The 25,426-nt window shown below is 40.9% G+C and overlaps 1 protein-coding gene across 6 annotated transcripts in view; it reads left to right on the top strand.

The window, feature by feature from the left end:
• Positions 1-25,426, top strand: part of LOC148847514 (uncharacterized) — a 113,847-nt gene that overhangs the window by 70,143 nt on the left and 18,278 nt on the right. For all 6 annotated transcript variants that reach the window (XR_016100812.1, XR_016100811.1, XM_088950019.1 and 3 more), the window contains exons 10-11: positions 495-582; positions 16,982-17,173. Coding sequence is in view for 4 of the 6 variants with exons in the window: in XM_088950019.1 (XP_088806145.1) it covers positions 495-582; positions 16,982-17,173 (280 nt within the window). In the remaining 2 variants the exon portion in view is untranslated. The remainder of the gene's footprint in view (positions 1-494; positions 583-16,981; positions 17,174-25,426) is intronic.

Raw genomic sequence — 25,426 nt, forward strand, 5'->3', positions numbered from 1 at the left:
AACAAAAAGAAATAACAGGCCCATTAGCTAACAGGAAAATAGAAAAAATATTACAAGAGAAGATACTAGGACCCATTCGGCCCAGTCTCTTTACACTGTGGAAGGAGACTTTAAGGTTGTTGTGGGATGGTTAAGAAACAATGCACAAGCAACATGGAAACACAGATATATCTCAAGGGAAATCAGCCGAGGAACTGAGGGTTACTTTTCAGTGGGTTCCTAGATCTGTCAACAGTATGGCTGATGGGTTAGCATGGCAAGGGGTGAATCGAACTGGAATGTTTTTGGATGAGTTTCTAAGGGGGACCTGATGTAAGAAATTTGTGGTAGACTGTGTATTGTTCTACCTTTCTCCTTTTGTAAATCTGTATATTCTGTTCATATATAATAAATTTTGATTGTCACCAATTCAAAAAAAAAAAAAAAGGAATGACTGAACGCTCTATTAGGTCTTTTTTTAATTATTAATAATCCAAAAAGACAACCTTCTGCAGGAAAGGAATGAAGGATAATAATATAGAATCTCAAAGTAGACCTGGGTCTTGCTCACCAGCAGAGAATGGACTGGATTCCTTTGATGAGGTAGGTATCATCCTTTGATATCAAGTGCACTTCAAAGTGTTTACTCATGTGGTTGAGTTCTTTCAAAGTGATAACTGCTATTTATGTTATGTTATTCTGCTTGTCTTGGTTGACTGAAAAGATTGATATGTTAAAAGTTTTATTGTGGTTAATTTGTATTTTTATCTTTCCCTTTTTTCTCCTTTCTTTTCTTTGGACAATAAAGGGTCAATTAGAATTAATTAAATCAGTTAGAAAGAAAGAAAAAACTATAAGACACAAAAATCTAGACTGGAAAGAGCCAGCTCTGCTCAAGCCAAAACATCCAACACACTGCATCTTGAAACATAAAAGGAAAAAATATGGCTTGCACTTGTCTGCCTCCAGGTCAGATTCCTAGTACAACTCCTCCCAATTATCTCCTCTTACCAAAGAATCTGCTTAAGGATTTGAAGATATTTGGGTGCATCTAAATCAGGTGTTCAGGCTGGATTCCAAAGACCCCATCTCTCCTATAGCATGTAGTGGGGACCAAATATCTGATTCAGTTGCCCTCAACCACACAAGAAAAATGATTGCGATAAGATTACACAAGAAAAAGGGAAGGGAATACACAGAAAGATACAACTTGAATTGGACTAATGATTAGCAGGTTAGGGAAGAGGGGGATACAGAAAGAGCATAGAGGAAACTCAGATTAAACTTCACTCAAACAAGAAAAGAAAATGTTGACAAGCAAAGGATTCATTACTTGTCTTAGAAAAGGCAATGTTAGAATTGGAAGATCCCGGCATGCTATCAGACTGAGATAGAAGGCAACTAAACTTTTCCATCTCTGGTCAGGTAGCGGTCAAAACCTCAGCTGTAGGAGTAAGATCGCTAGGTGTAGCTGTGGATTGGATGGTTGATCTCTTGTGGTAGTCACATTTGCCGTACCTCACTTTCCCTTGGTAAATCTTGCAAGTTGCAAGTGGTGTTATTGTTGTGTAATGAGGAGAGTTTTTTTCCTTTTTCTCTTATCTTATTTTTGTTTGGACATGTATAAGAGTAGTCAAGGGGCCATTACTTGGTGTAATTGTAAATTCTCAGGCTGTAAAGCATGAGAATGCAGGTTCATGTCTGAGGCCAGCCACTTTTGTGTGAAAAAAAGAACCAAAAGTTAGGACTGAACTAGTCTATTCCTCCCAAGGTGACAGATAATTGGGACTGACATCGGGTAATGGCCATTTATGTGCTATGGTAGTTAGCTGTTTTTACCCTCATTATTAGTCTCCATATAATCTAATTGTTTGTGAAAAGACAGAAACATTTCTCTCGTTTTCTAACTTTCTCTTTCTTTTATCCTTTGTTATTTATTAATTTAAATCTGAAATCTTGTAACATTGTAATAGTTGAAAAACAGTCCTAGAAGTAGGGACTGTGTTTGAAACAAAGGAGACTAGCAAGAGAGATTAGAGAAGAAGAGAGAGCTGCGGCAAGGAGAGTTAGAGGATGAGTGTTTCGAACATAACCTCCCTCTAACTCTCTAATACACTTTTATTAAGTTAATCTTTTAATAATTACAAGAGAGGTCCTTAGCTGGACAAGAAATTACAAAAAAAGGAACATAAAAGAGTATGGGCCCAGAATAAGGCCCATTACAGAGAAGAACATAGAGATAACATACAGTAACAGCCTATGGGCCATTCGGCCCATCTTCTCTACACTCCCCCTCAAGCTGAGCATAGATGTCAATCATGCCCAGCTTGCCAGTGTCATGATGAAGTCTTGCCTTGGAGATTCCTTTGGTGAGAAAGTCTGCCAATTGGCCTTCAGAGGTAACGAATGGAAGGCACACTTCTTCGGAGGAGACTCTTTCTTGGATAAAATGTCTATCAACTTCAATATGTTTGGTTCGATCATGTTGTATCGGGTTGTGAGCAATGTTGATGGCAGCCTGATTATCACAGTACAACATCATGGGTCTGTTATGATCAATCCCAAGTTCTTCCATTAAGGACCTTAGCCACAACAATTCCGAGACCCAATGTGCCATGGCCCTATACTCTACTTCTGCAGAAGATCTGGCCACAACAGATTGTTTCTTACTCCAAGAGACAACATTACCAGCCACCAGACTGCAATATCCTGAAGTAGATCTTCTGTCATCCATATTTCCAGCCCAATCAGCATCATTATAGGCTTCAAGTTTCAAGTGGTCATGCTTGGTAAATAGGATTCCTTTCCCTGGAGAGCCTTTCAGATAGCACAAAATCCGTTCTGCTGCTGCCATATGAGTATCTCTAGGAGCATGCATGAATTGGCTAATGCAACTGACAGCATACGCAATGTTTGGTCTAGTTATACACAGGTACAGGAGCTTCCCAAGAAGTCTCTGAAAAACCCCTTTGCTTCCAACAGAGTTCCATCTGTAGCTAAAAGTTTGTGATTCATATCAATGGGAGTTGCAGTTGGTCTAGCACCCATTTTTCCAGTTTCAGACAGCAAATCAATGACATATTTCCTCTGGGAAATAAAAATCTCATCCTTGGATCTAGCAACTTCTATGCCAAGGAAGTATCTCAACCCCCCTAGATTCTTAATCTCAAATTCTGTACGGAGGAAAGACTGAAGGGCCCGAATGCCTGAGACATCATCACCAGTCACTATAATGTCATCAACATACACAATGAGATACACTGCCAAGGATCTACTTCTCTTCACAAACAGAGTATGATCCGACTGTGTCTGAACATAGCCGAACTTAACAAGTGCAGCTCTAAATCTCTCAAACCAGGCTCTAGGAGATTGTTTGAGACCATAAAGAGATTTCTTCAATCTGCATACCTTTCCTTGCATATCTTTCCCATACATCCCTGGGGGAAGGCACATGTAGACTTCCTCATGTAAGTCACCATTCAGGAATGCATTCTTTACATCCAACTGATAAAGAGGCCAATCAAAGTGAGCTGCCAGAGATAAAAGAACCCTCACAGATGTCATCTTGGCAACAGGGGCAAAAGTCTCCAGGTAGTCAATCCCATATGTCTGTGTGTACCCTTTTGCAACAAGTCTAGCCTTGTATCTCTCAATAGTTCCATCAGCCCTGTATTTAATGGTGAAAACCCACTTGCACCCAACCGGATCCTTCCCTTCAAGCAAATCCACCACCTCCCAAGTACCATTTGAATGTAGAGCATCCATTTCTGTTTCCATAGCATCTCTCCATTCTGGAATCCCAAGAGCTTCTGAGACAGACCTAGGAATGGGGTTAGAAGCAACAGAAGAGAGATAGGCAAAGTATGAAGGAGAAAGCAGGTCATAAGAAAGGTGTTTGGAAATGCAGTGTGCAGTACATTTCCGCTTCCCTTTCCTAACAGCAATGGGGACATCAAGGTCTGGAAAAGATGATTCTAAAGGAGTTGAAGCAGTACCTGTTATCTCATCTGTGATTGGGAATGTATGAGCTTCATTTGTTGTAAGGGAAACCACTTGCTCATTCCTGGATCTCTGTCTTTGATACACTTTGGGATTATGGATAGGGCGAGGGGGTAAAGAAATAGGGTCCCCTGGACAAGAGGTATGAAGTGATTGATCCTCCTTTGACTCATTTGGTGAGGATACAGGTTTGTCAAGAGACTCAACTGGGACAGGAAGAGGAAGAGCAAAAACTTGTGACAGACTCTTCCCCTGTGGACAAAGTCCATCCTGAGAGGAACTATAAAAAGGAGAAAGTTCATTAAAGGTAACATCCATAGAGACATGTCGGGTGCCAGTCTTTGGATCAAAACAGCAATAACCCTTTTGTGTGGGGGAGTAACCAAGGAAGATACATTTGTGGGCTTTCGGTTCAAACTTGTGTCTTTGCACACTTGGAATGTGAACATAGCAGGTACAGCCAAACACACGAAGAGGAATTGGGAAGAGATCCTTGTCTGGATGAAGAAGTCTGAAGGGGGATTTAAACCCTAGAACCCTGGATGGCATACGGTTTATGAGATAGGTAGCAGTAAGAACAGCATCACCCCAAAATCTTGTGGGAACATGTGAGGCAAACAAAAGGCTCCTTGCAACTTCAACAATGTCTTTTTCCTCTCAGCAACTCCATTTTGTTTAGGGGTTCTAACATAGGAGCTTTGATGAATAACCCCCATGTCCGAAAGATACAAGGATAAACTCTTCTCAAAGTACTCTTTTGCATTGTCAGATCTGAAAACCTTAATTATGGTACCAAATTGAGTTAGAACAAGCTCATGAAATTGCCTCACAAGTCTTGGGACTTCATCCCGGGATTTCATTAAGTATATCCAGGTGAATCTAGAGAAGTCATCAATGAACAAGATAAAATATCTGTAACCCCCCATAGATGATAAATGGTATGGCCCCCACACATCAGAGTGCACAATATGAAAAAGAAAAGAGGATCTTTTATTACTCACAGGGTAATTTTTTCTACAATGCTTTGACAACTGACAAGACTCACAATTGAGACTGGACACACTGACTTCCTTAAACAGTTTTAAGATTGAGAAGTATGCTGCAAGTGACTTCTCCCCCTGTCTTAGATTTTTCACATCACTTCTCAGTTTGTAAGCTCTAGCAACATTCAACCTCTGGGAATAAGTCTCTGCAACACTATCCCAGATCTCTTTAGCCGAATTCATCCACAGATAATGTTGACTGATCTGTGGCTGCATTGAGTTCACAAGCCACCCAATCACAGTGTAGTTTTCTTGTACCCATTTCTCATAAGATGGATCATCCTCTGAAGGAGTTTTCTTGCTCCCAGAAATAAAACCCCATTTTCCCTTGCTACAAGTATGGATTTTCACTGATTGTGACCAAGCTAAGTAATTGGTCCCATCAAGCTTGACTGTAGTTACAGCTAGCATAGAATCGGTTGGGGTTCCCAACATCTACCCATATTCAGCAGTATTCTTGTTTTCAAAGTTTGAGAAATCCATCATGCAAAGTTCGGTGATAATTCTTTTCTTTTCTGTTTCAGCCTCCAAAAGACACCCAGCAACCTCCAAACACAAGATATTTCTGATTCTAACAGTCGATGTCCCAAGAGGAAGGCAAAAGAAATACAGTCCTTGAGAGACCTTCTGTCGAACACTCAGTGTCCCATACTTGACAGCCCACTGTTTACTGTTTCATCCTTCAAAGTATAGGGTACTGTTTACTGTTTCAGCCTTCAAGAAGGGGCTGGAATGAAGATGAGACTAGTACCTCTTAGTTTTAACAGTCTCAGCAATTTCCCAACCCAAAAATCAGCCGAATAGGACCTCCAAAAACAACCTAGAGATTTCTGGGTAGGAGCAGTCCAGCAACAGTGGCCGAATGATGCAGTCTCAGTAGCCGTGATTCCCGGGGTATTTCAGCTACTTGACAGTCCAAAAAAGAGATAAAAAACAACCCAGAAATATCTGGATTAAGTCAAACCAGAGGATAGCCGAATAGTAGCATTATTTTCAAGGAAACTTCGGCCCTTTTTAACAGTCCTGAACAGTGAAAAAATTAACCCAGAAACAACTGAGCAAAGACTTACAGTAAGAGAGTCTCTGGTTTGTACAATAAACCAGGCCGAACACTTGTCCTCTAGGATGACTTCGAAAAACCCTTTTCTCTGATTTTAATTCAGAAAAAGCAATTTGTTCTCTGATTCTTCCTGGCCACCGAACCCTTCTCCAAGTGTGTAGAAGCTTGGGAACCCTCCAATGACCTCCAAGAATCAGGCAGATGACTGTAAACTCTCAGCCCTAGAACCTCCTCATGTAGTTGGCTAGACTAGAACCACATGAGGGACACGCCAAGCAGTGGCCTGCTTTGATACCAAGTTGAAAAACTGTCCTAGAAGTAGGGACTGTGTTTGAAACAAAGGAGACTAGCAAAAGAGATTAGAGAAGAAGAGAGAGCTGCGGCAAGGAGAGTTAGAGGATGAGTGTTTCGAACATAACCTCCCTCTAACTCTCTAATACACTTTTATTAAGTTAATCTTTTAGTAATTACAAGAGAGGTCCTTAGCTAGACAAGAAATTACAAAAAAAGGAACATAAAAGAGTATGGGCCCAGAATAAGGCCCATTACAGAGAACATAGAGATAACATACAGTAACAACCTATGGGCCCATCTTCTCTACAGTAATATAGCATATTTAGATACTGCAATTTCTCCAAGGAACCTTTCCTTCCCGCTGTTACTCGTGACACTCCTGATCATTTGAGTCTACACTTGCATCTTGTAGAATGTTCAGTTCTATATTTCTCTTCTGCTATCATGGTCACCATGGGTGACTATAGGTTTAAAATGTCGCTTGTGTCGGTAGAAATGTCAGTCGCCCAAATATAAGAAACATGTCGGAAATATCATATGGAAATATTGTAAACATTATAGACATGGTGGAAACATTGTAAAATATGCAAATTATAGAATGATATTTTATGAAATGATGAAAGAAGCATAGGAACACCTTTTTAAGTTATTGTCTTGTTCCAAATCACTAAACAAAACTAAGAAACTAAGGTTATAGCTAAAAGAATATGTTCTTTTAGTTTTTTTGGGCCTTCTAGTTGGGGTAAAATGCTCCTCTAAGTCCATGTGGGATCTGTTTATCAAAAGACTGGAGAAGAGGCTGGGGGGATGGAAGTCCAGGTATCTGTCCAAGGGAGCCAAGATTACTCTTTTAAAAGGCTCACTAGAAAACCTACCTCTTCATTCTTTATCACTGTTTCCTATCCCAACCCATGTGGTTGAAAGGCAGGGAGAAATTAGAAAGGGATTTCCTTTGGTGTGGGAAGGATCATGAGCAGAGAGTTCATCAGGTGAAGTGGGAAACCATTTGCAAACCTGTAACTGAAGGGGGCCTAGGTGTGAGAAGCTTCAGACAAGTTAATACTGCTCTATTAGGGAGCTGGCTTTGGCTTTTCAATTCTCAGCCCTAAAGCTTGTGGAGGCAGCTGATTGTGGAAAATTTTGGTACAAGAAATGGTTGGGACCCAGGATCTACTCCCTCTTTTGTTGGTTGTTCAGTCTGAAAAGGGACTAAGAAGGTTTTAGTTGAAAACAGCCCTCTTGAAGTATAGAACTGCTTGAGATTAGATGCAAAACCAGAAAACAAACAAGAGAAGATTAAGAAGATGAGAGAGAGAGAGAGAGCTGGCGACAATGAGAGTTAGAGAGTGAGAGGTTCGAACTAAACCTTCCTCTAACACTCTAAAACATTTTATTAAGTTAATCTTTGAATTATTACAGAGAGGCCCTTGGGTGGGCAAGAAATTACAAAAACAGAGTATATAAGAGTATGGGCCCAGAATAAGGCCCATTACAGAGGAAAACATATACACAACATGGAATGACAGCCTATGGGCCTTGGTGAGGAAATCTGCCAATTGTCCTTCAGAAGTAATGAATGGAAGACACTTCACCGGAAGAGACTCTTTCTCGAATAAAGTGTCTATCAACATCAATATGTTTGGTTCTATCATGTTGTATTGGGTTGTGAGCAATGTTGATGCCAGCCTGATTATCACGGTACAACATCATGGGTTTGTCATGATCAATCCCAAGTTCTTCCATTAAGGATCTTAGCCACAACAATTCAGAGACTCCATGTGCCATGGCTCTATATTCTGCTTCGGCGGAGGATCGGGCCACAACTGATTGTTTCTTACTCCTCCAAGAGACAACATTACCAGCCACCAGACTACAATACTCTGAAGTAGATCTTCTATCATCAGTATTTCCAGCCCAATCAGCATCAATATAGTCTTCAATTTTCAGATGACCATGCTTGGTAATAGAATTCCTTTTCCTGGAGAGCCTTTCAGATAGCACAAAATTCGTTCTGTTGTTGCCATATGAGTATCTCTAGGAGCATGCATGAACTGGCTAATACAACTGACAGCATACGCAATATCTGGCCGAGTCATGCACAGGTACAGGAGCTTCCCAAGAAGTCTCTGAAATACCCCTTTGTCTTCCAACAATGTTCCATTTGAAGCTGGAAGTTTGTGACTCATATCAATGGGAGTTGCAGTTGGTCTAGCACCCATTTTTCCAGTTTCAGACAGCAAATCAATGACATATTTCCTCTGGGAAATAAGAATCCCATACTTGGATCTAGCAACTTCTATGCCAAGGAAGTATCTCAACCCCCCCAGATTCTTAATCTCAAATTCTGTACGGAGGAAAGACTGAAGGGCCCGAATGCCTGAGGCATCATCACCAGTCACTACAATGTCATCAACATACACAATGAGATACACTGCTAGAGATCCACTTTTCTTCACAAAGAGAGTATGATCTGATTGTGTCTGAACATAGCCGAATTTAACAAGTGCAGCTCTAAATTTCTCAAACCAGGATCTAGGAGACTGTTTGAAGCCATAAAGTGATTTCTTCAATTTGCATACCTTTCCTTGCATATCTTTCCCATACATTCCTAAAGGGAGACACATTTAGACCTCCTCATGTAAGTCACCATTCAGAAATGCATTCTTTACATCCAACTGATAAAGAGGCCAATCAAAGTGAGTTGCCAGATATAAGAGAACCCTTACAGATGTCATCTTGGCAACAGGGGCAAAGGTCTCCAGGTAGTCAATCCCATATGTCTGTGTGTAGCCTTTTGCAACAAGTCTGGCCTTGTACCTCTCAATAGTCCCATCAGCCATGTATTTAATGGTAAAGACCCACTTGTACCTAACTGGATTCTTCCCTTCAGGCAAATTCACCACCTCCCATGTATCATTTTTGTGTAGAGCATCCATTTCAGACTTCATGGCATCTCTCCATTCTGGAATCCCAAGAGCTTCTGACACAGACCTAGGAATGAGGTTAGAAACAATTGAAGAGAGGTAGGCAAAGTATGAAGGAGAAAGTAGATCATAAGAAAGGTGTTTGGAAATGCAGTGTGCAGTGCACTTCCGCTTTCTTTCCTAATAGCAATGGGGACATCAAGATCTAGGAAAGATGGTTCCAAAGAGACTGAAGTAGTACTTGTTATCTCATCTGTGATTGAGAATGTATGAGTCTCATTTGTTGTAAGGGAAACAACTTGCTCATTCCCGAATCTTTGCCTTTGATACACTTCGGGATTATGGGTAGGACGAGGAGGTAAAGAAATAGGGGCACTAGGGCAAGAGCAATGAAGTGGATGATCCTCCTTTGATTCATTTGGTGAGGATACAAGCTTGTCAAGTGACTCAACTGTGACAGGAAGAGGAAGAACAAATACTTGTGACTGACTCTCCCCCTGTTGACAATGTCCTTCCTGAAAGGAACCATAAAAAGGAGAAAGCTCATCAAAGGTAACATCCATAGAGACATGTCGAGTGCCAGTCTTTGGATCAAAACAACAATAACCCTTTTGTGTGGGGGAGTAACCAAGGAAGATGCATTTGTGGGCTTTTGGTTCAAACTTATGTCTCTGGGCACTTGGAATGTGAACATAACAGGTATAGCCAAACACACGAAGAGGAATCAGGAAGAGATCCTTGTCTTGATGAAGAAGACTGAAGGGGGATTTAAACCCTAAAACCCTGGATGGCATACGGTTTATGAGATAGGTAGAAGTAAGAACAGCATCACCCCAAAATCTTGTTGGAACATGTGAGGCAAACAAAAGGCTCCTTGCAACTTCAACAATATGTCTATTTTTCCTTTCAGCAACTCCATTTTGTTCAGGGGTTTTAGCACAGGAGCTTTGGTGAATAACCCCCATGTCAGAGAGATACAAGGATAAACTCTTCTCAAAGTACTCTTTTGCATTGTTAGATTTGAAAACCTTAATTCTGGTATCAAATTGAGTTAAAGCAAGCTCATGAAATTGCCTCACAAGTCTTGGGACTGGGCACAATATGAAAAGGAAAAGGAAAAGAAGATCTTTTATTGCTCACAGGGTAATTGTTTCTACAATGCTTTGACAACTGACATGACTCACAATTGAGACTGGGCACACTAACTCCCTTAAACAATTCGGGAATTAAATGACTTAAAGAAGAAAAAGGTAAATGACCCAACCAACAATGACTCAACATAATTCGACTGACAGACTTTGAAGAAGTAGAACCAAAGGCAGCATTCTTGGGATGATCAAAGCATTGGCCAGGAGTATCGGTAAATGACCCAACCGACAATGACTCAACATAATTCGATTGACAGACTTTGAAGAAGTAAAACCAAAGGCAGCATTCTTGGGATGATCAAAGCATTGGCCAGGAGTGTTGAGCAAGTATATTCCATTCGCTCCATGGCCACTCCCAATCACCTTCCGAGACTCCAGGTCCTGAAACACAGTGAGAAGGGAAAAAGGTTACACAACAATTCAATGACTTGGTCAAGCTACTTATAGATAATAAATTGGTATTTAATTTAGGTACATGAAGAGTGGAAGATAAGGGTAAGGAGTCTGTAGCCTTGACAGTTCCCTTGCTAGAAATAGAAGCAAGAGAACCATCAGCTAAGGTGATTTTGTCTCGACCAGGAAGCAAATTATACGAAACAAACAGAGTGGAAATGTTGGTCATGTGATCAGAAGCACCTGAGTCTATGATCCAAGGGGTCTTAGGATTACTTGAGGTGGATGCATGGTTAGCAGAAGGTCTTATACCTGAGTGAGCAAATGCGGTGGTGGCTGAATTTTCAAAAGGGGTAGATGATGAAGTTACACCTTCAAGATGGCTGATCATCTTTCCAAACTTCTCATACTCAGCTTTCATGGCTGCCAACTGTGCACATGCAGACTCAACTTCTGTATTTGTACCCATGGCTGCATTTGCACTCCCTGTCTTTCTACTATCATTTTTCTTCTGGGACCGAACATGGACAAGACTGGGATGCAATTTCCAGCACTTGTCCTTGGTGTGTTTCAGCTTCTTGCAATATTCACAGACCACCTTCTTCCTTCTTATGCCATTGGGAGCCCTTATAACCCCTTTGGGTTTAACCCCCATATTTGCAAAATGATCATTGATGCCAACTCCTTAAACCTGTACTTGTCTTCTACTCTCTTCACTGTTGACTGAAGCATATGCTTGCGACAATGAAACACTTTCCTTGGACAAAATGTTCTGCTTTGTGATATCATATTTAGGATTCAGCCCAGTTAGGAACTCAAAGACCCTGTTCCTTTCAACTAATTTCCTGTATGTTTCAGCATCATTGGGGGTATCCCATGTTACAGCCTCTATCAGATCAATCTCTTGCTATAAAGATTTCAGGGTTGAGAAGTATGCCGCAAGGGATTTGTCCCCTTGTCTTAGATTCTTCACATCACTCCTCAGTTTATAGGCTCTGGCAACAATCAATTTCTAGGAGTAGGTTTCTACAACACTATCCCAGATTTCCTTAGCCGAGTTCATCCAAAGATAGCGTTGACTAATCTGTGGCTACATTGAATTCACAAGCCACCTAATCACTGTGTGAGGTAAGGAGTTTTTTTTATGCATAATTTCTGTTGTGGAACACATGAGAGGTGTGGTACGGATCGTATGATGGTTTTCAGATTGCAGTATGCTAGGTTTGTGCTAGGGTTTATGCTGGTTTGTGTGTGATTCGAAGGGAAATAGTGTTTACTTAATGGTGAAACTTCCGGTAGCTGTAGAGTAGGATTTGTTGTGTTACAAGTACAGCTTTCAGCCTTTATTATTGCTGAAATCAGTGTGCAGATTTTGGTGAAGTGTCTGTGTGTAGTGTGCAATGTGTAGTGCTTAGGATTCAGTGATAAGGGAATTTGGCAATGGAAGATAACAGTGATAGTAAACCTAGTGTGATGATATCTACTGACTACCTGAATGTCCAAATGACCTCCATTAAACTGAATGGAGAGAATTATGTCCCTTGGGCCAAGTCTGTAGAGGTTTTTCTGAAAGCGAAGAAGAAGGTAAAGCACATAAGAGAGGAGAAACCCCCCACTAATTCTCAGGAGTACGAAAACTGGGAACAGGAAGATGCACAGATCATCACATGGTTGTGGAATAGTATGGAACCCAGAATCAGTGTGAACTTCATGTTTCTTGACACAGCCAAAGAGGTGTGGGATCATGCTAAGAAATTGTATTCTGGTCAAGATAATACAATTAGGGTATATCAACTGTATCAGGAATACTTCAATCTGCAACAAGGAAATCAGAGCCTTGAGGAGTACTATGCCAATATGAGAAATATCCATAATGAGTTAAATGTCTATCATCCTCTCACCTCTGATGTCAAGGTTCAATAGCAACAGAGAGAGCAGCTTGATGTGACTCGGTTTCTGGTGGGGCTGAGGTCCGAGTATGAACTAGTAGCCCAGATACTAGGAGGAGTGGTAGTGGTGGATTTACACATATCCGTGGTGGTGGTCGTACTGGAGGCAGAGATTCAGGGGGAGCTCGTGGCTCGGGTCCATGGAGGTGTACTCATTGTGGTTTGGATGGACATACTATTAACTACTGCTATGACTTACATGGTCCACCCTTGACGTGGGCTAACCATGCCATGACTAGTGACACCAGTTCCAGCTTTAGACAGGAGAACCGGTCAGCTAACTAGATGCCTTCTACCTCTTCAAATGGTCCAGGCAAGGAGATGGTGAGTGTTCCTCGTGATGAGTATGAAAGGTTTGTTCAATCAATGTCGCAACAGAACACAACTACCTTTGCACACTCAGGTATGGCTTGTTTGGCATCCACACCCAACCCCTGGATTATTGACTCTGGAGCCTCTGATCACATGACGGGAACTCCAGGTGTGTTTTCATCTCTCACTCATTGCTCAACATCACAATTCGTTACCCTTCCTAATGGCTCCACATCATCTATTCGTGGTGTTGGTAATGTTGACCTAGACTCTGTATCCCTATCCTCTGTTTTCTATGTACCTAAGCTTCCATTTAATCTTATGTCTGTTAGTAACTTGACCAAGTCCCTTAATTGCTCCATTACATTTTACCCCTCTATGTGTGCTTTTCAGGATCTCAAGACGAGGATGAAGATTGGTGGAGGGCATGAAGCCGGTGGACTGTATTATCTTGATGGTGGTGGAAGAACATCAATGGCCCTTCAGTCATCTATTTCTCCTCTCCAATGGCATTGTAGATTTGGTCATCCTTCGCTAAAAGTGCTGAAGTCCTTGGTCCCTTCATTGAGCCAACTTTCTGTTCTAGATTGTGAGTCGTGTCAATTTGGGAAATACCATCGTGTTCCCTTTAATTCTAGGGTTGATAACCTTGTGTCGAGTCATTTTTCTTTAATTCATTCAGATGTTTGGGGACCTTATAAAGTGATGTCATATAATGGATACAAATATTTTGTTATTTTTGTTGATGACTTTTCAAGAATGGCATGGCTCTATTTAATGAAAAAAAGAAGTGAATTTTTTGCCATCTTCCAGAAATTTTTTGCTAAGATCCACAATCAATTTGGCGTTCACATCAAAATTTTTCGTTCTGATAATGGTCGTGAATACTTGTCTTCATCTTTTAAAGAATACTTGAACTAACATGGCATTATACACCAAACTTCATGTACCTACACCCCACAACAAAATGGGGTTGCTGAGAGAAAGAACCGACATCTTGTAGAAACGACACGCTCACTCATGCACCACATGAATGTTCCCAAACCCTTTTGGAGTGATGCAATGCTCACCTCTTGTTTCTTAATTAATCGGACGCCCACGTCTATTCTTGATGGTCGTTCTCCTTTTAGTGTCTTGTTCCCCAACATGTCTCTGTTTCTGCTTCCTCCGGTATTTGGGTGTGTCTGCTTCGTCCATAATCTGGGTCCTGGGACTGACAAATTAGATGCACGATCCCTTAAGTGTATCTTCCTTGACTATTCCTGGACTCAGAAAAGGTACAAGTGTTACCATCCCAGTTCTCGTCGTTCCTTGGTTTTTGCTGATGTTACTTTCTTCGAGTCTACTCCATTCTTCGTGGGGTCCGGTGATGCTGCTTCCTCCACATCACCTCCTCCTCTTCCCCTTCTTGTAGCTGATCCTCCTCTAGTTCTAGTCGTGCCTACGTCATTGCCTCCGGTGCCACCGTCCGTTGACCGTCCACCTATCCGTCACGTGTATACACATCGCCCACGTGTACCGGCTGCGACTCCTCCGGCTTCATCACCGTCGACAGATCCAGCTCCAGATCCGACACCAGCCTCCGACTTTGATCTTCCTATTGCCTTATGGAAAGGTAAACGCACTTGCACCCTTCACCCTATTTCCAATTTTGTTTCCCTTACTCACCTCTCCACCTCCCATCGCCAGTTCATCTCTTTGTTATCCTCAGTGGTTGTTCCTAAGGATGTCCAGGAAGCCCTTACCTCTCCAGAGTGGTGTTGTGCTATTGGAAGAATAGCTCTCTTCCCTCCATCATAATCACACTTGGGACCTCACCACTCTTCCTCCTGGGAAGCAAGTTGTCGGTTGTAAGTGGGTGTATACCGTTAAGTACTTGCCAGATGGTCGTGTTGAGCGTCGAAAGGCGTGGCTGGTTGCAAAAGGGTACTCCCAAACCTATGGCATTGACTACACAGAGACATTCTCCCCGGTTGCTAAGATAGGGTCAGTTCGTGTTGTCATCTCCCTTGCAGCTATGTATGATTGGCCTCTATATCAGCTAGATATCAAAAATGCCTTTTTGCATGGTGATTTGCTCGAGAAGGTCTACATGGAGCAACCACCAGGGTTTGTTGCTCAGGGGGAGGATGGTAAGGTATGCAGACTTAAGAAGGCTATTTATGGACTTAAATAGTCCCCTCGAGCATGGTTTGGTAGGTTCAGTGAGGTGGTCAAGAAGTTTGGTATGAAACAGTGCCAAGTTGATCACTCTGTCTTCAGTTTTGACTCTTCAGCAGGCAAAATAATATTGGTGGTGTATGTGGATGATATCGTTGTGACTGGAAATGATAAAATGGGCATTGACAGATTGAAGGCATTCCTACAGGAACACTTTCAGACAAAGGACCGTGGCAAGTTGAAATACTTTTTGGGCATAGAGGTAGCAAGATCTAAGCATGGCATTAATTTGTGTCAGAGGAAATATGTGCTTGATTTACTGAAAGAAACAGGTTTGTTGGGTACTAAACCGACTGAGACACCTATGGAAACAAATACGAGGCTGAGTAGTGATATAGGTGAAGTATTTGAAGACCCTAGCAGATACCGACGACTTGTAGGCAAACTAAACTATCTAACCATTACTCGGCCAGATATTTCATTTGCGGTTAGTGTGGTGAGTCAGTTCATGCAGAAACCTTTGGTCCCACATTGGAATGCAGTGCTAAGGATTGTGAGGTACTTGAAAGGAGCTCCTGGCTGTGGTTTGCTGTACAAAAGTGGCGAAAAACTAGAAGTAGAAGGATACACTGATGCTGATTGGGTAGGTTCTATGTCTGATAGACGGTCTACCACAGGCTATTGCACCTTTCTGGGGGGTAACCTGGTAACGTGGAAAAGTAAGAAGCAAACAGTTGTGGCAAGAAGCAGTGCAGAAGCAGAATATAGGGCCATGGCAGATACTGTTTGTGAACTAGTGTGGCTAAGGAACCTTTTACAGGAGATAGGATATGACATCAGTACTCCAATGAAGCTCTATTGTGACAACCAGGCAGCGGTTCATATCTCTTTCAATCCGGTGTTTCATGAAAGAATCAAGCACATCGAAGTTGACTGTCATTTTTTGAGAGAGAAGGTGTTGAATGGAGTGATAGAGACTGCATATGTTAATACGGGAAACCAGTGGGCAGACTTTTTTACAAAAGGTTTGAGTCGGGGGAGAGTGGACTACATATGTAACAAGCTGGGATTATATGATATATACTCACCAGCTTGAGGGGGAGTGTTAGTGAAGGGGTATTTCGGTCTTTGTACCTTTTGAGAATGTTGATGTGTACAATTATGTTAGTTTGAGTGCCTCTTACTTAAATTAGGGCACTTATGTCTTTTCCAATTATATTAATAATATAATAACAGGTCTGGCCGAAACTAGGGTTGACTTTTTTCCTAATTCGAACTAGGCCTTTTCTCTCCTTCTTCCTCTTTCTTCCTTCTTCTTTCCTCTCTTCCTTCTTGCTGTTTACTTTACTTTTCAGCTAACAAACAAAACAGACTTCTAGGGCAGGCCGAACTTCAACAGGTTGCATGTACACCTAGATTAATTCTGACAATAAACCTTAACCTTCAAAACAAATTTACTTTTGCTTTTCATGTGAGTTTTCACCATCCTACTTAGTTTGTTCCTTATTTGACGTTTTGAGAGGTCCATTGTGTTTAAATTGTTGTTTATTTTGCTATTAATCTTCAAAAATAGGCACTATATCTAGTGGCTATTTATTGCATATTTTGGACCAAACTTATCTAGCTTCTTGGTACTGTAGCATAACCCTGGTCATTTTTCATTTGTGTCCCATGGTAACTTGTAATTTCTTGTTATTTATTATTGGTGGTATGTCTCCAGGTATTGGAGAGTGTTGAAGAAGCTGTCATAAGATTAGAACAATTGCTTCAAGAGCTACATGTCTCCAGCTCCAATTCTGGTAAAGAGCATTTAAAAGCAGCTTGTTCTGACCTCGAGAAAATAAGGAAACTTAAGAAGGAAGCTGAGTTTCTTGAGGCATCTTTTAGAGCAAAGACTGCTTCTCTTCAGCAGGTATATTTTATCGTTACAGTTTCCTCCCACCACCTCTCCCTCCCTGTAGTAAACATGTGGTTTTCCTAGGAAATAATTTTTATAATGAGGTGATGGATGAGATCCAAAACTTTGTTGTTGCTGCTGACTTATTTTATTTGGCTATATAAATGCTTATAACATAAGTAACATAATCACATATATCTATAATTATTTATGATACAAGGTCAAACTTAGTTACAGCAAAGTCTGCAACAGTGTACATATAGATTTTATTTAGGTTTCTTAAGAGACCACATTCATTAGGTAGCAGATCTCATAAATTGTTTTGACGATTCTCATAAGTCAACTTATGAAGCTGTGTTAGTACTGTGCCTACCACCAAAATATATTTTTGTAAACTGGTAATAAAATCTGATAATAATTGATGAAAATAAAGATGAAAAGCAGTAGAGTGAAACAAGAGAGGAAAAAGAGAGGAAGAAGAAGAGAATGTTGGAGAGGAAACCACTCTAAAGTCCAAATTGTGGGTGCTATGGTGCAGCCCACTGCCTTTTATATTAACTGATAATAATTGATGAAAATAAAGATGAAAAGCAGTAGAGTGAAACAAGAGAGGAAAAAGAGAGGAAGAAGAAGAGAATGTTGGAGAGGAAACCACTCTAAAGTCCAAATTGTGGGTGCTATGGTGCAGCCCACTGCCTTTTATATTAACTGATATAAAAGAAGAAGAAAATTACAATTAATGCACCTGATTAGGTGGTGGCAACAAAGGAATAAAAAGTAAGGTCTATAAGGCTCATAATCAAAAAAAAAAAAAAAAGAAACAGTAAGATTTATACAACTAATTGGACAAACAGCCAGATATAGCAGCTAATATAGTGCATTATCAACATTCCCCTCAAGTGAGCACAGATATCTATCATGCTTAACTTGCTAAGTGAACCATGTAGTTGTGGCTTTGTAACCAGCTGAACTAGATTATAAGCTATGTAATGAGCCATGTTAATAGCTTCATGATTATAACAATACAACAATAAGGGTCTATTGATTTGAACACCCACTCTTAAAATAATGATTTGAGACATAGAATCTCTGGCACATGATGATTTTTTAGGCCCTATATTGCTTTACATAACTTGCAAACTGTTAAGTTGACTGTGTTTATGTATTGTTGGTTCGGCTGATAAGTGTACATGTTAGTTTGTATTGGGTTTTAAGCTGTTAGGTACTAGGCCTTTGTTATTGGGCCTAAGTCTGTTTAGTGTTTTAAGCAGTCTGGGTGTCCCATCACTAATCAGGGGCATTCCAGACATTTCATGTAACACTGTATTGTAATCTACTATAAATAATAGTACTGTCGACTGGGTTACTCAGTTCGACATTCTCAGCACTTGTTTGCCTTCACCTCTCTTCTACTACTTCAGCTACAATCTTTCAGCAAACATGGTATCAGAGCATTGAGTGATCTTCTGGTTACAGCCGACGCCATCTCTTCTCTCTTGCTTGCTTTCTCTCCTTTTTCTTTCTTGGTTGCTGCAGAAAAAACCCTATGGTTGCCGTAGAACAGAACAAGGTTCGAACCTAGGGTTTCTCTTGGTTGTAGGGCACAAGGGAAGTAAGACACAGAAGTTGATGCCCTACTAGACTGCTTCTAGTAGTTAGTAGCCATTCGGCTGCTAAGAGAGGTCTGTATAGGACAGACCTAGGTTGAGGACTGATTTCAGCAATCCTAGTATTGGTCGTAGGGGTGAGCACTCTCTACAGTTGCAGAAGTCGAAGCCCAAGTGAAGTCTGCATGTAACTAGTCCACTTCAGGACTGTGACCACTTCGGCTAGTCTGAAACAGTGTTATCTACATAAAGTCTGCATCTAAGATGTCTTCAATTTCCGGAGAGGTCTCTTCTAGGGATAACAGACCTGGTGGGAGGTCTTCAAATCTGGAGAACCCGAATCTACACAGCTTGCAAATTACAAGTGTGTTGCTGGATGAATACAACTTCAGGGAGTGGTTCGTTTCTGCAATGCTTTTTATTACTTCCCGTGAACTCACAGGGTATTTAGATGGGAAGAAGAAGGAACCCGAAGTTGGCAGTGTGGAGTATGCAATGTGGCGCAAGGAGAATGCCACGGTTATGTCCTGGCTGCTTGCTTCTATGACTCCTCGAGTTGCCAGGACTGTTCAACACTTTCCCACAGCAGCTAAGATTTGGAAAAAAGTATCAAAAACCTATGGACAGAAGAAAAACAATGCTAGAATTTATAGGTTGAACCAAGACATTGCTGCTTTAAGGCAAGGGGATATGACAGTTGCAACATATTTTGCAACTCTGGAAGGACTGTGGGAAGAGCTTGATCACCACTTGATTCTGGATTGGGAGAATGCCTGGGACAAGGAGAGACATGATAAGCAGATTGAAGAGAGTAGAGCCTTTAAGTTCTTGGCTGGCCTAGACCCATTGCATGAGGGCATAAGGTCACAAATTCTTGGAAGAGATGAAATGCCCGAGTTACATCATGTTTATTATCTGGTAAGGAATGAAGAGGTCAGGAGAAAGGAGATGCAAGTTGACACTCAGAAGCAACCAGTTGAGCAATCTATAGAACATTCAGCCCTGATTTCTACAAATCAAAAGGGGAACAAATATCCAGGCAAAAGGCATCTTAAGTGCACTCATTGTGGAGGTGAAAGACATGTAAAAGAAAAGTGTTGGGTCCTGTATCCTCACCTGAAGCTAGCTGCATTGAGAAATGACAAGAAGGGATAGAAGGGTCAAGCGGAAAATGGGAACCTTGTCACTAGTAACAATGGTGATAGCTCATTGAGTATACCAACAATGGCTTCTTCTTCCATGGGGTAGGTTGCTAATTCCTTCGGAGTCGGTACCTTGGGCTTCACTACTGATGAGGTAGAGGTCCTTAGCCGGGCTTTAACCCGTTTAAGGAGTAACTTTTTTGCTTCCTCCTCTCTTGCCAGATCAGGTATAGTCTCTGCCTTTAGTGCAACTAGTCCTATTGACTCTATGTCTTGGGTTATTGATTCCGGTGCAACTGACCACATCACACATATGTCCTCCTTATTCTCTTCATATCACTTGTTGTCTGGTTAGGATAAGATGAGAGTTGTTGACGGGTCTTTCTCCACCATCTCTGGCAAAGGGGTGGTTGACCTAAGCAAGGACCTCTCTCTTAAATCAGTTTTGTATGTTCCTAGTCTTGCCTCAAACCTTTTGTCTGTTTCAAAACTTACCAAAAATTTGAATTGTAGCATAACCTTCTTTCCTACTCATTGTGTCTATCAGGACAGATTGACGAGGAGAACAATTGGGAGCGGTCATGAGTATGGAGGCCTCTACTATTTTGATGCAGACATCGGTTCAGCCTTACAAGCATCTACTGCTAGTGGTCCGGAGAATGTGGAGTCAATAGCTAGGTTGCATCTGTGGCATGCTAGGCTAGGTCATTTACCTTTTTCTTCATTGCAAGTGTTGTTTCCCGAATTGTTTAAGGGCATTTCAAGTCAGAGTTTAGTCTGTGAAGTGTGTCAACTGTCAAAACAATGTAGAACTCTTCATTCTGATGTTTGGGGCCCTTCACCTATTGTTTCTATTGATGGCTTTCGTTACTTTATCAGTTTTATTAACCACTACTCTCGATGCATATGGATCTACCTGTTAAAAGGACGAGATGAAGTGCCACGGATAACCATGGAATTTTGCAAAATGATTGAAACACAATTTGACAAGAAGATTAAGCAATTCCAGTCAAATAATGCTATTGAATATTTTGAAAAATCCTTGAACTTGTTCATGGAAGATGCTGGCATGCTACATCAATCATCTTGTGCTAATACCCCTCAACAGAATGGGGTTGTTGAGCGCAAGAATAGACATCTATTGGAGATAGCTCGAGCATTACTATTCCAGCACAAGGTTCCTAAGCACTACTGGTCTCATGTAGTACTTATTGCATCATATCTGATAAATCAGATGCCATCTAAGGTGTTGGGTATGAAAACCCCTTTCTCTGTTCTGTGTCTTACCCTTTCAGACTTTCCTCTTCCTCCAAGGGTTTTTGGTTGTGTATGTTTTATACATGTAAAGGATCCAAAGAAGACCAAGCTGGATCCTAGGGCTACGAAAGGAATCTTTTTGAGGTACTCTCCTACACAAAAGGGTTACAAATGTTATGATCCTGTCACCAAGAGAAAGTATGTCATCAGAGATGTGGTCTTTTTTGAGTCTCAACCCTACTTTTAGTCTTCCTAGAATCCTCTTCAGGGGGAGACTAGTGGGATGGAAGAGGATTCTTATTCTCCCTTCTTTTTTGTTCCTCTATCTGCCTCGGGCCTTCCATCCTCTCCTACTCCTAGTTGTGGCATCCCTGGTGAACCTAGTGAGGCTCCCACTGTTCCTGCTACCTCTCCCGATACTACAGATGTTCATGAGGGCTCTAGTAGGCAACAGAAAGATATAGGAATCACCTACAATAGAAGAAAAAAGGGCCCTCAAACTCATGACAACAACCAGTTGGACTCAGATCAATCTGTCTCCGCAATCCAAGGTAATCCCAACACACATACTTCTGATTTGGATCTTCCTATTGCTCTTTGTAAGCCTATCCGTTCTTGTACTACTCGGCACCCCATTGCTGATTTTGTTTCTTACTCACGTTTATCTCCATCCTATCACTCCTTTGTGTTTGCTCTTTCTTCTATACATGTTCCTTCTAGGTACTTAGAGGCCGTGTCTGACCCAAGGTGGAAAGAAGCTATGAATGAAGAGATGAAAGCTTTAATGAAAGCAAGGACTTGGGAATTAGTGGATCTGCCAGAAGGGAAGAGCATTGTCGGGTGCAAGTGGGTGTTCACTATAAAGCATAGGGAGGACGGGTCCATTGAAAGGTACAAGGCCCGGCTTGTGGCAAAGGGGTTTACTCAAAAAGAAGGGATTGACTATAAAGAAACCTTTGCTCCAGTAGCAAAGCTCAACACAATTCGGGTTTTTCTGTTATTAGTAGCAAATTTTTCATGGGAACTCCATCAGCTGGATGTGAAGAATGCCTTCCTAAATGGTGATCTTCATGAAGAGGTATTTATGGACCCTCCACTAGGATACGACTTTGATAGAAAGGTGTGTAAACTGAGGAAAGCATTATATGGCCTAAAGTAGTCTCCTCGTGCATGGTTTGAGAGGCTTTGTGGGGCCATGAAGAAAGTGGGGTACACTCAAAGTGGTGCAGACCATACCTTGTTCATAAGGAGACGTGATAGCAAACTTACAGCACTCATTGTTTATGTGGATGATATGGTGATTACTGGGAATGACTAGGAAGAGATCAAAACACTAAAGGATTTTTTAGCCTTTGAATTTGAGATCAAAGACTTGGGCCATTTGAGATACTTTCTTGGGATTGAAGTTGCTAGATCAAGAGAGGGGATCTATATATGTCAGCGGAAGTATGTACTTGACCTCCTAGAAGAGACATGCATGATAGGGTGTAGACTAGCAAATACCCCAATAGAACAGAACTATGGTCTATAGGAATCAGTAGGGAGGACTACTGTGATAAAGAGAGATACCAAAAATTGGTAGGGAAGCTGATATTATCTATCTCTCACCCGACCAGATATTGCTTATGCTGTGCATGTTGAAAGGATTCTCAGGTACTTGAAGACTTGCCCATGAAAGGGAATTCTGTTAAGAAAACACAATAAAATTGAAATTGAAGCTTATACTGATGCAGATTGGGCCGGTTCTACTGGGGACAGAAAATCAACTTCAGGATATTATACATTTGTTGGAGGGAACCTGGTTACATGGCGGAGTAAGAAGCAGAATGTGGTTGCTAGATCAAGTGTGGAGGCTGAATATCGAGCTATGGCTCATGGTGTTGCTGAACTTCTGTGGCTTATGACCCTTCTTGGTGAGCTTGGCATAAAAGCTGAGGGTCCTCTCAGGATGTACTGTGACAACAAGGCTGCCATCAACATTGCAAATAACCCAGTGCAACATGACAGGACAAAACATATTGAGATTGATCAACATTTTGTTAGAGAGAGAATAGTCTCGGGAGAACTCTGCATTTCTTATACTTCATCGGAGAGCAGATTGCAGATGTGCTGACTAAAGGGTTGGCTGCAACAAAATTCTTGGACCTTCTTGGCAAGCTAAACATGACTGACATCCATGCTTAGCTTGAGGGGGAGTGTTAAGTTGACTGTGTTTATGTATTGTTGGTTCGGCTGATAAGTGTACATGTTAGTTTGTATTGGGTTTTAAGCTGTTAGGTACTGGGCCTTTGTTATTGGGCCTAAGTCTGTTTAGTGTTTGAAGCAGTCTGGGTGTCCCATCACTAATCATGGGCATTCCATACATTTCATGTAACGCTTTATTGTAATCTACTATAAATAATAGTACTATCGACTGGGTTACTCAGTTCGACATTCTCAGCACTTGTTTGCCTTCACCTCTCTTCTACTACTTCAGCTACAATCTTTCAGCAAACACAAACTTCATCCTCCTCCACTTGAGTAGCAGTCTAGGAGGTTGCTCTATATACAGTTCCTCCACTAAGTCTATTTTTTATGTCAACATGGAATAATGGCCAATTGAAATGATCAACAGGTGAAATTACAACTCAAAAAGAAGCAATTTTAGCTATTGGAGATGCCTTTGAATAATCAATCCCTTATGTTTGGGTATACCCCTTCTCTACACGTTGAGCTTTTAAGCGCTCAGTACTTCTATTAAGATCTCATGTGTGATTTTTTCAACAACAAGAGACAAGGACTTTTGTCACAAAGGTTAGTATGAAAACAAAGGATAAGAAGGAAAGGAATTGTCAATAGGAAGGAGACAAATGATCAGTAGTTAAGAATATACAATGTTCAATATAGTTGCTTACATTTGCTTGTGGCAGTGGGAAATTTAAGTTAGATAACAAAGGAGCTGTTGATTGAGGGAGAGATATAGGAGATGTTGGAGCTTACATTGTGTATATACGTGTTAAATGGGTGGCTTCTCAACAGGTGGAGATGGAGGAGAATCCACAGGAACACATGGTGGTACTAAGGAATCAACAAAATGATATTTAGATTTTAGTCATAGTAAATAAGGGAACAAATTCAAAAAAGGTGACATCAAGATAAACAAAATAGTTCTTCAACTCTGGACAATAATATTTGTACCCCTTATGAGTATGAGAATACCCAAGAAATATACACCTTAAAGCTCAAGTATCCAATTTATCAATTCCTGGTCCTAGATATAAAACAAAGTTTTTACCGTATGCGCAGCTCTAACTGTTATAGCTTCAATCAGCTCCTCCTTAAATCTGCTATTTTCATAAAAAATCCCTTGGTTTCTTTCTTCCCAACTAGTCCACACCAATGCTTCTATTACTATCCTACACATAATCCTCCCTCTTTTTTTCTTTTGCCTCAGGAAGTTGGGGTTGAATAAGCTTACCACGTCTTGTGGGGGGACCCATCTGCAACCAAAAAGAGAACAGAAAATTTCCCAGATACAAGACACAAATTTAAATATGAGAAATAGACCGAAATAGGTACATGTCTTTGTGTCTCCCTTTAGTCTTTTATCCATTTTCTCTTTTGTACTCGTATTATTAATTTGTCATCCTGACTTCAGTCTTTTTTTGTTAGTGTATGTTTCAATTAGATCGAGGATCCTCATTTATAGTTGTATGTCTTTTTTTTTTTTCCTTTTGGATTATAATAAGTGAATCATATTCAGAAGAGCAAGCCAATCATTATAATCATCTAAGCCTTGTCCCAACTATATGCGATCAGCTACATGAATCCTTTCACCATTCCATTCTTAATGCCATATCCATTGTTTTTTTTTTTTTTATGAATACCATATCCATTGTTAAATTATTGTCCCTTAAAAATTTTTTTGAAGATCAATAAAGAAGAAATTTATTCATTAGAAAAGCAAAATACAATGTTTAGGTGACAAGGGAGCCCTTGAATCATTTCTTACCACCTCAACCCATGTCCCTTTTGGCCTACCCCTCTTCTATCCCCTTAACTTTAACAGATAACTTCTTCTAATGACTGCTATTGATGGTCTTCTATGTACGTGACCAAACCATCTTAGTCTATTTTCCTCATTTTATCACCTATTGGTGCTACCCCTAGGTTCGGTCAAATGAGTTCATTTCTAGCCCTATCCTTTCTAGTTTTTCCACTTGTCCATCTAAACATCTACATTTTTGTCACATTCATATTTTGGACATAATTTTTCTTGACTG

Source organism: Nelumbo lutea, chromosome 6 (genome assembly GCF_056320005.1).
Source record: "Nelumbo lutea isolate HS-2025 chromosome 6, American lotus-T2T, whole genome shotgun sequence".
Taxonomy (NCBI): Eukaryota; Viridiplantae; Streptophyta; class Magnoliopsida; order Proteales; family Nelumbonaceae; genus Nelumbo; species Nelumbo lutea.